The sequence below is a fragment of the Hipposideros armiger genome, unplaced genomic scaffold (genome assembly GCF_001890085.2).
Source record: "Hipposideros armiger isolate ML-2016 unplaced genomic scaffold, ASM189008v1 scaffold_609, whole genome shotgun sequence".
NCBI classification, from domain to species: Eukaryota; Metazoa; Chordata; class Mammalia; order Chiroptera; family Hipposideridae; genus Hipposideros; species Hipposideros armiger.
The window spans coordinates 871,976-887,899 of record NW_017731959.1 but is presented as its reverse complement, the minus strand read 5'-3'; the positions used below and the strand labels follow the sequence as shown (position 1 = coordinate 887,899).

Below are 15,924 nucleotides of genomic sequence, written 5' to 3'. Positions count from 1 at the left end.
CGGGTAGGCTGCTACAACTGTCCAGGTGGGAGGTGACAGGTGGACAAGGGTATGGGGAGATTCTGGAAACATTGTGGAGGTAGAGCCAATAAAACTTGTTGATGGAATACGTTAAGTGTGTGTATGACAGAGAGGGATCCAAGACGACCAAAGCCTCTGGCTTGAGCAACTGAAAAGACAGAACATTCTTTGATAGCATGGAGGAGGGGAAGCAGGTTTTTTTGGGAGGGGGGACTTGTTGAGGTTTGGGCCCACTGAATTGGAAATTTGTGATAGATTTCCCTGTAGAGAAGTTGAATGACTACAGCTGCCTCTATGAGTTCAGGAGTTAAGTCTGGTCTGGAGATGTAAATTTGGGGGTTGATGGCTTATGGATGGTATTTAAAGCCACAAGACTGGATGAGATCACCAAGGAAGTGAGACAGAGAGCCCCCCCCACCCCCACCCGTGGGTGTAGAGGAGAAAACAGCCAGGGAAACTGAGAAGGAGCAGCAAGTGAGGGAGAAGAACCAGGAGAGTGTGGAGTCTTGAAAGCATGGGAGAAAAATATGATTCACATGGTCAGTGCTGTGGATAGTCACCAAAATGGGAACTGAGAACTGCCTCCCACTGGAATGTCAGTCAGCTTGAGGGCTGGGAATTCCTGCCTGCTTAGTTCACAGCTATACTTATCACCCAGCAAAGGGCTTCCCCTGCAGTAACACATTATTTTAAATGATGAATACATAAATGAGAACTGACCTATGAAAAATGAGAAGGCAACGGGGGGGGGGGGGGGGGGGGGGAGAAATTTGAGTCCACCTATATCACTGTTACCTACAGGCCTTTCCTCCCTGGATACCTGGGAGTCCGGACCTCCAGTCCCCTCCTCTCCTAGGACCCAGTAATATTGCCCCTCCCCTCACCCCCAGTCCAGGGCCCAGGTGTCAAGGTCTCCAGCACCCTAGGACAGAGACCCAGAAATCCAGGCCCCCTGTGCCCTCTTCCTTCAGGAGTCCAGTATCTCAGGCCCTTTTCCCTCAGACCAAAAGTAGGGAGGCCCCCAGCTCCTTCTTTCCCTATACTCAAGAGTCGGGTGCTCAAAGTCAGCCTCGCCCCTTCGGAGTCTGGGTTTGCTCAAGCGCGACGCGGGGACTCCCGGGCTGTGGGCGGGGCCTTGCCCGGCACTGGGCGGTGCCAGAACCCCCGTTTAAAAACTCGCGGGGGACTTGACCCAAGATCTGGGACCCGGCGGCGGCTCCGCGGGTAACAGCGAGGCTGGCGCAGCGCCGAGGCCGGGGCCCTGGGGGCCTGCAATCAGCGTCACGGAATCCCCGAGGTACTAGAGGGATGGGAGGTGAGGTTCACTCGGCCCCGGAAGAGTGAGGGGCTGGGAGTCGGACTCTTGAGACTCAGAGGCATGGAGCTGGAGCATCAACTCCTGGGTCCTGAGATTGAGGGTACCAAGAGTTTGGAGGGGGAGACGGGGCCCGGACTCCGGGGTCAGGATGGAAAAGCAGCTGGGATTCTGGACTTCTAGGTCCTGTGGGGGGAAGGGGACTGGGGATCCGGGATCCTGGGTCCTGGAGGTGAAAAGGCGGGGAACCCGGACCCCTGGGTCCTGTGGGAGGAGGGGCTGGCGGCCCGGACCCCTTCCCCCTAGAAAGCGGTGCCGGATTGAATCCTTGGGGGCGTGGTTACTTAAAATCAGCCACGGGTCTCAGTAGAGGTCTGGCGCCCGGCCGCAGGGTCCACGCTGGCTGTGACTCTGCCCCAGCTCCGGGACTTCCCGAGTCGCCACCCATCCCGGGTCCCCGGGCTGAGCAGGAATTCCCCACGTGCGGGGATTCCACATGCGCCACGCTTGGCCGCGCGCCCCGCCTCCGAGCCAGACACCTGGGGCGCAGGACTGAGAGAGGAAGGGGGGGAGATGGAAGATTCCCTTGCGTGAGCGCCGTGACATCAGCGCGTCGCGTCCGGGCTGTTTTCGAGTCGGCCCTACACCCCTTAACCCTTTCTGTGCCGGAACTCGGAAGCGTGAGGGTTGAGGGTACGGAGTTCCCGGGCCGTGCGAAAGAGGCGTATGGGAACTAGGTCAGGTCCTAGGGAACCAGGAGGCTGAAGGTCCGGACTCCTGGGTCCTGGGAGAAGGGGTGCTAGACTCTTGCGGGATGGGTCCTGGACGCCTAGGTCTGAAGGTGGGGGTGGGGTCTGGACGTCTGAATCTCTGATAAGCTAGGAGACTACTAAATCGTGGTTTCCCCGGGAGAAGGGCTAGGGACGCCTGGTTTTCCGAAGAAAGAGTATCTGGGCAGCTTCTTGGGCAAAGAGATGTTGGGAACCTGGATGTGCAAGTCCAGGATGTGATGTCCAGCGATCCCCGAGGCCTCAGGACTGGGAGATCTGGGGGGGGGTTTACATTTTTTCACGGAAGTAGCGGGGGCGCAGAGGGGCGCCCTCTTCCCCTGTCCTCAGTTTCCACGACGCTGGTGGAAAGTTGGGTCAGCGGGGAAATTGCGGAGCAAAAGGAAGGAAACGGCGGAGGCGGGCGCCGCATCCGAAATCTTAGATTGGCTTTGGAGTTCTCAGGCGGCATCAGTGTGCCAGTTTTTCCGCGCGGGAGGGCGAGGAGGGCGCTCAAACCCTTTCCCGCGCACTTGGGTCTGATTACTTCTCTTCCCCTACCCCCGCAGTAAGCCGGAATGAGCGCAGCCACTGCCCATCACAGACGGTGAAGAAGCTACTGGAAGAACAGAGGCGGCGCCAGCAACAGCCTGACGCTGGTGGGGCACCGGTGAGGCCCATGAAGCCCTGTCAACTACAGCTCTCTGGAGGCCATGTCCTGTTGGCCAGGGACTTGCTGGCTTGCTGGGTCCTCAGGGCTGAACAGAGACATGGTCCTTAGACGCCCTATAGGTGGGGAATGGATGCTGAGGAATCTGCCAGATAAATTCACCCTTGTTTCATTTTGCTTCTGTCTCTACAGGGACAGTTCCCGCCTCCCCTGGCCCAGTCCCTGGCCCCATCTGTGAACGAGGGTGACCTTGGTAAGTCTGGAAACTCACCTGGTTCCTTTAGCTCCCAGCTGCACCTTCCCTGAGGGATGCAAACAATCTAACTCTTAGAACTTTGGGGAACTTAGGAGTCAGGCCCTGATCTTGCTGGGACCCAGTGCAAGTTTGATTTCCCAGATGCTCTGCAGCCCAGTCCGTGCACACAGTCCTTTTGTGTGCCAGGGGCCCAGCCTCCCAGCCTTTTGGTACTCTGGAAGTCTAGGCTGTCAACCCGTAGGAGTTGTCCCAGGAGTTCAGGTCCCAGAATTCCAACCTCCCAACTCCTTGGTGTCCCAGGATTCTAGGTCCCAGCCCCTTGCTGTCCCAGAAGTGACTAGCTTTCAGCACCTGGGGAGACTCCAGGCCCTTACACAGGTCCTCCAACCTTGGCTGTGACTTCCCTAACTCTGGTAACCAGGACTGCCCCCGCTTCTCTTCTCACACGCAGGCCATACCCACTTCTCAGCACACCAGGAGACTGTGGGTTCTGGACTTGGCAGCCTGCTTCCCACCACGGGCTTTCTGGACTGGGACCCCAACACGCATGCTGCCTACACAGACAGCTCCTACTCTTACCCTACTTCTGCTGCTGAAGGTTTCCTGACTCCTGACTTCTACCCACCCTTGGACCCAGGGCGGCCGTATCCATTTCCCTTGGGGATGGAGGTGAGATTCAGAGTGAAAACAGGATGCTGAAGGGCCCCCAAAATTCCCAATTGCCTTCATGCAGCATTCTGAGATGTCTGGGGCTGGGTTAAGATCCCATTCCTCAGATGGGCAAAATTGAGCCCCAAAGGTCCAAGTTTACTTGGCGCAGATGGGACACGCAACCACTGTACCTGGCACTGTATGTGTATATGTGTGTGGTGGGTTGGGAAGAAGGAATCCTCATCTGACTGGCTCTCCCCACTACCTGTACCCTCAGGAACCCCTGGATACTCGGCTTTATCCAGAACCTTCCCTGCCACAGGTGGGATCTTGGAAAGGTTCTGGACTCCCCTCAGGACCCCCACAGTTGCCCCCTGTGGTCCCCGGACCATCCCTGGAAACAGCCCGTGCTCATATAGTGGCCTTGGGACCACAACAGCTGCTGGCCCAGGATGAGGAGGGAGACACGTGAGTATAGGGGAACGGAGTCTGGGCTCCCTGCCCAGCTGGGGGGCTGTGCTTACTGCTGCTCCCACCCGTCCTCAGGCTCCTGCACCTGTTTGCTGCTCGGGGGCTACGCTGGGCAGCATATGCTGCAGCTGAGATGCTCCAAATGTATAGACGTCTGGACATTCGTGAGCATAAGGGCAAGGTGAGTGCCAGGGTCCTCGACTCCTGAATCTGAGGACAGAGGGTCTGGGGGCCTGGATTCCTGGTTTTCAGAGGGGAGGAGGCTGGGGGCCCAGACTGACCTTTCCTGTCACCTGCAGACCCCTCTCCTGGTGGCTGCTGCTGCCAACCAACCCCTGATTGTGGAGGATCTACTGAACCTGGGAGCGGAGCCCAATGCCACCGACCATCAGGGACGTTCTGTCTTGCACATGGCTGCTACCTATGGGCTCCCAGGAGTTCTCTCGGTATGGTCATGGCAGTTGGGGTGTACTGGTTGCCCAGATCCTAGCTTTCAGGGTTAGGAGGCCTGGGAAGACCCTAATCCAGCACTCTGCTTTCTCTTCCCAGGCTGTGATTAACTCAGGGGTTCGGGTTGACCTAGAAGCCAGAGACTTTGAAGGTAAGTTGGGTGGCGGGCAGGGCCGGTGTGGCAGGTGGAGCTGGGCAGGGTACATGCTCCAGATGCAGAGCCCTCACTGTCTCCATTCCACAGGCCTCACCCCACTCCACACAGCCATCCTGTCCCTCAATGTTGCTATGCACCCATCCGACCTATGTTCCCGGGTGCCGAGTACCCAGGCCCAAGATAGGCTGTACTGCGTCCAGATGTTGCTGAACATGGGTGCTGATCACACCAGCCAGGTGAGCTGGGCTGTGGGCAGCTGGTCCCTAGGAGGGCGTGTGGGATGTCCAGGGGCTGCAAACAAACACTGACTTTGCCTCTTCCCAGCTGTGTCCTTGAGCACATTATTCACTGCTCTGTGCCCCAGTTGTCAATTGATTACTGGTTTTAGCTTATAGTTATCAAGCACTTAATATTCATCAGGTACTGAGTTTCATAGATTAACTTATTGAATCCTCACAAACACCCTTTGATGTGTGTGCTAGTCTTATTTTATTTTACTGATAAGGAAACTGAGGCACAAGGAGTCAAAAATCACAGCTTGTCAGTGTCAGAGAGGGATTAGAACCAAGGTGGTTGAAACCAGCTCTTAACAATTATATTCTCTTTCCCCTGATGGTAGCTCTTTTATAGGCTGGCTGAGAGAATTTAACATCCACATATTGTTTTTGGTTTTGGGTTTTGTTATTTTTTTTTTTTCGTTAAAACGCTTTGACACACATCAAATACAGAAAATAGTATACTGAACTCCATGTACCAATCATCAGTAACCAGCAACTCATAAGCCAGCGGTTCTCAACCTGTGGGTCGCGACCCCTTTGGGGGTCGAACGACCCTTTCACAGGGGTCGCCGGGTACTCGTATGTGGGCTTATCTGCATGTGGGCCTGGAGACGGATAGTGGAGCGATGTCTCGGTTCCTAAGACCATCGAAAATATGTGTTTTCCGATGGTCTTAGGCGACCCCTGTGAAAGGTTGAGAACCACTGTCATAGGCAGTCCTGCCCCATGTATTCCTCCACTTTACTGTATTATTTTAAAGTACATTCAAGCATATAATTTTATCCATAAACATTTGTGTGTCTTTAAGTGATAACTCTTTTAGCCTCAATAGCATTATTCCACCTTAAAAATAATCAATAATCTCATAATGTCAGATATCCTGGCTGTGTTCAAATTTCTGTTTGGCTCTAAAGTGACATACATTTATTTTTTTCATTAAAACAAAAAACTAGAATTCAAATAAAGCCCACATATTGCAATGATAGATCTTTTTAAGTCACTTAATTTAGAGCTTTCCTCTCTATCTCTGTTAGTCTTCATAATCTATTTGGTGAACCAACGAGGTTGTTTTGCCCTATAGAAACACATAACATGTCAAATGTTCGTTATTACAGACTCTTTAAAGGCACATAATAGTTGCATTGTGGTAAATGGCTTTATTTGCTCTAAAATATGAAGAGAACAGCTCAATATGGAAGTGGATATAGGCTTAGTTAGTCCACTGATTAATGCTGCTCAACTCCCATCCTTATAGATAAGTACAGTCCATGTGGGATGTGGGTGCATTTTACCTAACAGAATGGAGGGTGACCAGGGCAGCCGCTAGTCCAGAGCGCAACTTTGGAGGATTAGGAAAGGAGCCTTTTTCTCAAAGACACTTGGGCTGGAAAATTATCTTTTTTTTGTTTTAAAGATTTTATTGGGGAATTGGGGAAGGGGAACAGCCAAGTTGTTGTCCTTTAAGTTGTTGTGGAGGGCGCAGCTAGCTCAGCTCCAAGTCCAGTCGCCATTCGGCCGCCCATTGGCAGCTCGTGGCTGCTCAGCTCAAGGTGCCATGTTCAATCTTAGTTGCGGGTGGGCAAAGCCCACCATCCCATGCTGGAGTCGAACCAGTAACCTTGTTAGGAGCACATGCTCTCACCAGCTGAGCCATCCTGCCACTTGTTGGCAGCTCAGTGGCAGCCCAGCTCAGGTGCAGCTCACTGGCCTGAGAGCTTGCGCTCTTAACCAACTGAGCCACTTGGCCGGCCCCTGGACAATTTTCTTGATAAAATGTACAGTGCTGGGATGTGTATGATGTGAATGACACCTCCTTATATGTGGTATTCTTGTATAGTGCACAACACATACAACTGTATATGGTACCCCTGAGGGCTTGCAAAGGAGAGACCGGGTCTTTAAAGGCTTTTGGGCCCTGTGGGAGGGGGCCTGGGTGTGAAGACTGGCCTGACCTCTGCCGTTCGTCTCCCCACAGGAGATCAAGAGCAACAAGACAGTTCTTCATTTGGCTGTGCAGGCCGCCAACCCCACCCTGGTTCAGCTGCTGCTGGAGCTGCCTCGGGGAGACCTGCGGGCCTTTGTCAACATGAAGGTGGGGCCCTAGGCTAGAATGTGCAAATTGTGAGCGATATGGCAGAGAGGGCAGTGGGATGTTGAGAATCCTGTCGGCTGTGGCTGTGGAGGGGACAATGTATGGCACCTGGGCAGGGACTGTGTAGGATATGGACGTAGACTAGGGGGGATGTATAGGACATAGATACAGACAGACTTGTGGAGGAGGTTCTGGAATGTGAAAGGGAGTGTGTGGGATGTGGATGTGAAGGGAGACGTGTGCACCATGGATGTGGCAGAATATGAAGTGTGCTGTTGAGCGCCCAGGGTCAGCTGAGTCTGAATCTTTACCAGACCTCCTCTCACTGTCCCCAGGCCCATGGGAACACAGCCCTACACATGGCGGCTGCCCTGCCCCCTGGGCCACCCCAGGAGGCCATTGTGCGGCGCCTGCTGGCAGCTGGGGCGGATCCAACGCTGCGCAACCTGGAGAATGAGCAGCCTGTCCACCTGCTGCGGCCCGGGCCGGGCCCTGAGGGGGTGAGTGCTGAACCCATCCTGACTGCAGAGTAGCCTCTGACCTAACCCCTGACCCTATGCATTCCTGACTTTTGAGGGTGACTTATAATCTCAGAAGATGACCCTGACCCCTCTCCAACCCTGACTTCAAAATGTGACCTCTGACCCCAGTATTTGATCCCTTACCTTATAATCGTGACTCCTGGCCTTTACTTCAACCCTGACCTCAGAGCATAACCTCTACTTCCAACCCTAAATCCTGACCTCAAGGTGTGACCTTTCATCCCCAAGTATGACCTCCAACCCTTTGCCCCTAGCCCTGAGTCCTGACCTCAGAGTGGGACTTCTGACCCCAAAATGTGACCTCTGACCCCATGTTTCTACCCTTCAACTCTCAGTCCTCAATGTGAACCCCAACGTGAGAACTCCCAACCAGCAACTCCTTTCTCTTTATCCCCACTTCTGACTCCTTTGCCTTTTCTCAATGTGTGAACCCAGACATTTACCCCTAACCCCAAATCTTAACTCTGAACCTCCGACCTTCAAACCCAACTGACCCCACTCAGGTTTTCTTTAACCCCCAGCTTCCCTGGCTGTGCCTCCCCCACCTCTCCTTGCATTGCAACCCCCAATAATTCTCCCTCTGTCTTTTTCACAGCTCCGGCAGCTATTGAAGAGGAGCCGTGTGGCACCCCCAGGCTTGTCCTCTTAGGACGCAAACCCAGAACCTGGACTGATTTTCCAGTCCCCACCGTCCTGTGGGACAGCCAGCGTATGCTAATGTTGCAAATCCATGATAATGTATATGGAATATCCTGCCATTGGGGTCTTACATTAAAACCCCGAAATGGCTGCTGGGGGGTAAACACTCCCCAATATTTGGGGTGGTATGATATCCCTCCCCCCTCACCCACAAGGAGCCCCCTTGATGATTTCTGTGAAATCGAGGCCCCTTGATTGTTTCTGTGAAACACCCTGGACTCCTAACCCTTTCCCCTCTGGGATCTTTTGGGATCCCCTCCCCTAATGTAGCTCTTCACACCTGAAAACTGAGATGTAATTCCCCTACGTGGTACTACATGTAGGAGAATTTCATATTCCCCTGCATCCCAGAACAACTCCCAGTACCATCCCAGTAGAGCTCTTAAGATAATACCCCAACCGCCTCAGGACCCACACCCTTCAGGTCCTCAACCCCGAGACATAGGAAGGACTCTCCTGGATTAGAGTCCCCTAGGTCTTACTGCTTTCTAATTCAGAACTCAACTGGGCCTCTGTCCCAGACCTCTGCAATTCCAGTGAATACCTTCCCGAAACTCCCTATTAAACTCAGTTTGGACTAGAACTGTCCTTGTCTAATCTGTGGAGGTATTGTGCAGGGGAGTGGCTGGGATGCCTGGCCAAGGAGTAGTGTTTGGATGGATGTGCCTGGGTGGGGGCATGTAGCAGACACTGGGTGCCAAGTCCGTATCCTGTCAACCTCCCCATATCAACACATGGTGGTTTGACTGCCAGTGCGCACCTGAAGCTTTGCCTGTGGGCACTCTCACACCACTGGTGCCCACTCCGCCCCAAGTATGAGTGTGGTAAGCCTTCCATGCTTGGGAGATCATGCAACTTTCCATTCCAATAGCCTATATCCAGTGACTGATAGGAGATGGTATATAAATCCTCCAGGTCCTTCACCTGTCTGTGGGATAACTTGGAAGTGCGTGTTCACATGGGTTCTCAAAGTTCCCCCAACAGAAGTAAGCTCCTGTTCCCCACAGTGGTTCTGACTTGATAACATACCCTTTCTTGGCTACTTTCCCTTTTCTATGTCACTTCCTGCCTCCCTTATCAATGATCACTCCTTCCAAATGACCTCAAATTCTTGCCTCAGCATCTGCTTCTGGGGAGACCCAAACTAAGACCTCCACAATGTCCCCTTCTCATACCTGCCCCACAGCCTCCGCTCTGGCCTCCATCCCAATCTCATCAGCCAAAGAGCCCCCACCCTTTCTAATAAGGCTTATTAGAAAATAAGCCTGTTTATTTTCTAATTAAGGTTATTGGGGTGACATTGGTTAGTGACATTATATAAATTTCAAGTGTACAATTCTGTAATACACCATCTGCAAATATTATTGTGTGCTTACCACTCAAAGTCCAGTCTCCTTTCATTTGACCCCCTTTACCCACTTTATCCTCCCCACACACCCTTCTTCTCCTCTGGTAACCTTCATACTGTTGTCTGTTACCTATGAGTTTGTTGCTTCTTGTTTTATATCCCATATATGAGTGAAATCTTATGGGTCTTGTGCTTTTTTTTTTTTTTAACTGGTTTTTGTTGTGTTGTTTTAATTGGGGTATTAGGGTAGGGGAACAGCGTTGGGGAATCGGGGAAGGGAAACAGACAAGTTGCTGTTCTTTTGTTCTTCAGTCTAGTTGTGGAGGACGTTGCTTCACTGGCCCAAGTTGGCACCATCATTGCGCGCTTCCCGGGCGAGGCAGATCAGTCGCTGGCTTCTGGACGGCCGCTCACGGCTGCTGCTGGCCACTCACGTTGGCTGCTGGCTACACACGGTAGCCTGTGGCAACCCACTGCAGCAGGGGCTGCAGCCTACACCGTTGCCGGTGACTCACAGCAGCCCAGCTCCAGGTCGAGCTGTTGTTCACCATCTTAGCTGTAGAGGGCAGTGTCACTGGCCCTCATATGTGGGATCTGAACCGGGGCCCTCTGGCGTCCCAAGCCTGCTCTTAACCAACGTGCCACTCTGCCGGCCCTCACTCAGTTATTTTTGCTTTTACTTTCCTTGCCTTTGGGGTCAAAGCCTCTCTGAGATGGAGGTCCATAAATTTAGTACCTATGTTTTCTTCTATGTATTTTATTGTTTCAGGTCTTATATTTAAGTTTTTAATCCATTTTGAGTTAATTTTTATGTATGGTGTCAAATCGCAGTCTAGTTTCATTCTTTTGGATGTGGCTTTCCAATTGTCCCAACATCATTTAACATTTTTTGGCTCCTTTGAGGAAAATTAGTTGCACATACACATGTGAGTTTATTTCTGTGCTCTCAATTTTGTCGTATTGGTCTGTGTGTCTGTTTTTTTGACAATATCATACTGTTTTGATTATTGTAGCTTTGTAGTGTACTTTGAAGTCAGGGAGTATGATGCCTCTGGCCTTTTTTTTTTCTTTCCCCCCCTCAGGATTGCATTGGCTGTTTGGAGTCTTTAGTGGTTCCATACAAATTTGATGATTTTTTTGTTCTAAATCTTTGAAAAATGTTATTGGGATTTTGATGGGGATTGTATTAAATATATTGTTTTGGGTAATATGGCCATTTTAACTAAGTTGTTTCTTCCAATCCATGAACGTGGAATATCTTTCTATTTCTTTGTATCTTCTTCAATTTCTTAAAACAATATCTTGTAGTTTTCAGTTTATAGGTCCTTCAAATCCTTTATTAAGTTTATTCCTAGGTATTTTTGTTGTTTTGTTGCAATTGGTAAAGCAATTGTTTTCTTCATTTATTTTTCTGATATTTCATTGTTAGTATATAGGAATGCAATGGATTTTTGTGCATTGATTTTGGATCCTGCGACTTTTCTGTATTTATTGTTTCTAATAGTTTTTAGGTGGAATCTTTGGGGTTTTGTATGTATAGAATCATGTAATCTGCAAAAAGTGATAATTTTACTTCTTCATTCTCAGTTTGGGTGCCATTTATTTTTTGACTGATGGCTCTGGGTGGGACTTCCAGTACTATGTTGAATAACAGTGGTGAGAGTGGGCATCCTTATCTTTATCTTAGAGGAAAAGCTTTTGATTTTCACCATTGGGTTATGATATTAGCTGAAGATTTGTCATATATGGCCTTTATTATGCTGAGGTACTTTCTTTCTATACACATTTAATTGAGTTTTTAATCATAAATGGATGTTGTATCTTGTCAACTGCTTTTTCTGCATTTCTTGATGTGATCATATGATTTTTATCATTTGTTTTCTTAGTGGGGTGTATCACATTGAAATCAATGTGTGCTGAACCATCCTTATGCCCCTGGAATGAACCCCACTTGATTGTAATGTATTATCTTTTTAATTCATTGTTGTATTTGATTTACTAATGTTTTGTTTAGGATTTTTTTGTATCTATGTTTATCAGAGATATTGGTCTGTAATGTTCTTTTATTGTATTGTCCTTCCCAGGTTTTGGTATCAGGGTAATGTTGGCCTCATAAAATGAGTTAGGAAGTATTGTCTCTTAATTTTTTGGAAGAATTGAGAAGGACAGGTATTAAGTGTTCTTTCAGTGTTTCGTAGAATTCACTAGTGAAGCTGTCTGGTCCTTGACTTTCACTTTTGGGGAGATTTTTGATGACTGTTTCAATTTCCTTACTGTTGATCAGTCTATTTAGATTTTCCAGCTCTTCATGATTGAATTTAGGAAGGTTATACATTTCTAAGAACTTGTCTATTTCTTCTAGGACAGTGATTAAATTTCGTGGTGTATAGCCTTTCAGTCTTCTTGTATAGTCCTTTGTATTTCTGTGGTGTCCATTGTAATCTCCTGTTTTATTTCTGATTTTGTTTATTTGAGTCTTTTCTCTTTTTTTTTTTTAGTGAGTATATCTAGCCAGAGGTTTGTCAATTTTATTAATCTTTTAAATGAACCAGCTCTTGCATTGATTTTTTTCTTTTTTTTGTTTTGTTGTTGTTGTTCTCTGTTTTGTTTAGTGCTGCTCTAATTTTTATTATTTCCTTTCTTCTGCTGACTTTGAGCTTTGTTTGTTTTTCTTTTTCTAGTTCTTTAAGGTGAAATGTTAGGTTGTTTATTTAAGATTTTTCTCTTTCTTGAGATAGGCCTGTAATGCTATTATATAAACTTTTATTAGTTTTTTGGTTTTTTTTTTTTAAATTGGGGAATTGGGGGAATGGGAACAGTGCTGGGGAATTGGGGGAAGGGGAACAGACAAGTTGCTGTCCTTTTGTTCTTCAGTCTAGTTGTGGAGGACGTTGCTTCACTGGCCCAAGTTGGCACCATCATTGCGCTCTTCCCGAGCGAGGCAGATCAGTCGCCGGCTTCTGGATGGCTGCTCACAGCGGCTGGTGGCCGCTCACGCTGGCTGCTGTCTACACACGGTAGCCCATGGCAACCCACTGCCACAGGGGCTGCAGCCTACGCTGTCGCCAGCGACTCACCGCAGCCCAGCTCCAGGTCGAGCTGCTGTTCAGCATCTCAGCTGTAGAGGGCAGTGTCACTGGCCCTCATATATGGGATCTGAACTGGGGCCCTCTGGCGTCCCAAGCCAGTTCTTAACCATCGCGCCACTCGGCCGGCCCTTATTGCTGTTTTTTTGCATCCAAGGATTTGATATGTCATATTGTCATTCTCACTTTTTTCTATGTATCTTTTGATCTCTTTTATTTCTTATTTAACCCCATAGTTGTTCAGTAGCATGTTGCTTAATCTCTACATGTTTGTGGTTTTTTCCACTTCCCTTTTTGCAGTTGATTTTCAGTTTCAAGCGTTGTGGTTGGAGAATATGCTTATATGTATGATTTTAATCTTAAATTTGTGGAGGCTAGTTTTGTGTCTCAACATGATCTATCCTTGTGAATGTTCCATGTGCACTAGAGAATCCTGTAAATTCTGGTGTTCTGGGATGAAAAGCTCTGTAAATATTGATTATGTCCAATAGGCTGATATTTCTTTATTTTATTTGTTTATTTATTTGTTTATTTTTAAAGATTTTATTGGGGAATTGGGGGAGGGAAACAGTGTTGGGAAATTGGGGAAGGGGACTAGCCAAGTTGTTGTTTTTCAATCTTCATTGTGGAGGGCCCCAGTGGCCATCTGGCTTCCCTTCGGCAGCTCGTGGCCTCTAAGCTCAAGGTGCTGTGTTCAATCTTAGTTGCGGGTGGGCATAGCCCCCATCCCATGCGGGAGTCGAACCTGGCAGCCTTGTTGTTAAGAGTGCACACCCTATCCACTGAGCCATCCAGGCGGCAGCTCAGCTCAGGGTCCTGAGTTCAGGACCTTGTTAGTTGTGGGTGGCCATAGCCCACCATTGAACAGGCAATCTTGTTACACCAGCTGAGCCATCCTGCCACCTATTGGCAGCTCAGTGACAGCTCAGCTCAGATGCAGCGTCAGTGGCCCATGTGGGAATCAAACCAGCGGCCCCGTTGCTCAGAGCCCACGCTCTTAAACCAACTCTTAACCAACTGAGCCACTCGGCTGGCCCTATTTTATTTATTTAATTTAATTAAATTATTTATTTATTTAAGATTTTATTGGCAAATTGGGAAAGGGGGAAGTGTTGGGGAATTGGGGAAGGGGAACAGCCAAGTTGTTGTCCTTCAACCTTAGTTATGGAGGGTGCAGCTACCTCAGTTCCAAGTCTAGTTACCATCTGGCCACCTGTTGGCAGCTAACGGCTGCTCAGCTCAAGGTGCCGTGTTCAATCTTAGTTGTGGGTGGGCATAGCCCACCATCCCATGTGGGAGTCAAACTGGAAACCTTGTTGCTAAGAATGCAGCTCTAACCACTGAGCCACCCAGCTGCCCATTGGCTGCTCAGGGTAGCTCAGCTCAAGGTGCTGTGTTCAATCTTAGTTGCAGGTGGGTGTAGCCTACCATCACATGGGGGAGTCCAACAGGCAACCTTGTTGTTAGGAGCACGTGTTCTCACCATCTGAGCCATCCTGCTACTTGTTGGCAGCTCAGCTCGGGCTCAGCTCGGGCTCAGCTCACTGGCCCATGTAGGAATTGAACCAGTGACACTGTTGCTCAGAGCTTGTGCTCTTGACCAACTGAGCCACTCGGCCAGCCCCGGGATATTTCTTTATTGATTTTCTGTTTGGATGATCTATCCATTGCTGTCAATGATGTATTTAGGTCTCCTACCTGTATTTGTATTTAGAATTGCATTTTGGTCAGTTTCTTCCTTTAGTTTTGTTAATGATTGCTTTATATATTTTGGTGCTCCCAGGTTGGGTACATATATGTTAATAAGTGTTATGTTTTCTTGATGTATTGTCCTCTTTATCATGATAAAATGTCCATCTTTGTCTCTTGGTACCTTTTTTAGCTTGAAATCTATTTTGTCTGATGAAAGTATAAGTACATGCACTTTTCTCTGGATAGCATTTTCTTGAAGTATCCTTTTCCACCCCTTCCCTTTGAGTCTATATTAGTCTTTGCAGCTGAGATGGGTCTCCTGAAGGCAGCATATAGTTGGATTTTGTTTTTTAATCCTTGCTGCTAATTTGTGCCTTTTAATTGATAGCTCAGTCTATTTACATATAGGGTGATTATTGATATATGAGGACTTCCTGTAGCCATTTTCTTTCGTTTTCTGGTAGCTCTGTGTCTCCATTGTTTCTTTTCCCTTGTGTTTTTGTCTGTTATTTTATTTTGGTGGTATTCTATGATTTTTCATCCATTTCCTCTGTGTGTGTGTGTGTGTGTGTGTGTGTGTGTGTGTGTGTCTCAGTTCTAGAGTTTTGTTTTGTGGTTACCATTAGGTTTATGAAAAAAAGTTTTATATACACAATAGTCTAATTGCATCTTATCTCCATTCTAATTGCATCTTATCTCCATTTCCCTGTGCAAGTTCTGTCCTTCCCCCCCGCCCCGACTTTTACTTTTTGTTGTCACAAATTATCCCTTGTTATTCTGTGCATTCATTTCCAAATGTTAGTTACTATTGTCTTTTTTTTAAGTATTTTTACCTCCTTTAAACTTTATGTTATATTTAAGTACTTAATACCCTATTCTGAACAACAGTTGCAACTTCCTACTTCTGTCATCCTCTTCCAGTTTTGTATCCTTTTGTCCTTTTGTTTCAGGTAGAATAACCCCCTTCAGTATTTCCTGTAATGCAGGTCTTGTGGTGGGAAAGTCCCTCAGGTTCTGTATGTCTGGAAACTTCTTTATTTGTCCTTCATATCTAAAGAATAATTTTTCTGGACACATTATTCTTGGCTGGTAATTTCTTTGAATAGTTTAAATATTTTATTCCACTCCCTCTTAATTTGTAGAGTTTCTGCTGAAAACTCTGATGATGATCTAATGGGCTTTGCTTTATAGGTTACCATTTTCTTTTCTCTGGCTGCTTTGAGAATTCTTTCATTATTAATTTTTGACAGTTTTAATATAATATGCCTTGGAGAAGCCTTTTTGGATTGAGGTAATTAGGTGTTCTGTTAACTTCTTAGGTTCGAAGGACCAGTTCTTTGCATAGGTTTGGGAAGTTCTTGATTACTTGTTTGAACAGGCTCTCTGTTCCTTCTCCCTCTCTTCTCCTTCTGGTATACCCATTATTTAT

The 15,924-nt window shown here is 48.1% G+C and overlaps 1 protein-coding gene across 2 annotated transcripts; it reads left to right on the top strand.

The window, feature by feature from the left end:
- Positions 1-942: 942 nt before the first annotated feature.
- On the top strand, positions 943-8,952 carry NFKBID (NFKB inhibitor delta). 2 transcript variants are annotated; one of them, XM_019624875.1, is made up of 12 exons: positions 943-1,336; positions 2,673-2,773; positions 2,966-3,026; positions 3,481-3,698; positions 4,003-4,148; positions 4,227-4,332; positions 4,451-4,597; positions 4,701-4,752; positions 4,846-4,994; positions 7,012-7,128; positions 7,464-7,628; positions 8,266-8,952. In XM_019624875.1, exons 1-12 carry the CDS (start codon positions 1,330-1,332, stop codon positions 8,317-8,319), a joined length of 1,323 nt encoding a protein of 440 aa, XP_019480420.1. In that variant the 5' UTR covers positions 943-1,329; the 3' UTR covers positions 8,320-8,952. The 2 variants fall into 2 exon arrangements, with proteins under 2 accessions (XP_019480420.1, XP_019480419.1); XM_019624874.1 differs by having other exon boundaries at positions 947-1,336; positions 3,958-4,148.
- The last annotated feature ends 6,972 nt before the right edge of the window (positions 8,953-15,924 follow it).

Coding starts and splice junctions, on each gene's coding strand:
- NFKBID (XM_019624874.1), top strand. Junction 3,027..3,480: donor TGTGAACGAGGGTGACCTTG/GTAAGTCTGGAA, acceptor TCTCACACGCAG/GCCATACCCACTTCTCAGCA. Junction 4,333..4,450: donor TTCGTGAGCATAAGGGCAAG/GTGAGTGCCAGG, acceptor TGTCACCTGCAG/ACCCCTCTCCTGGTGGCTGC.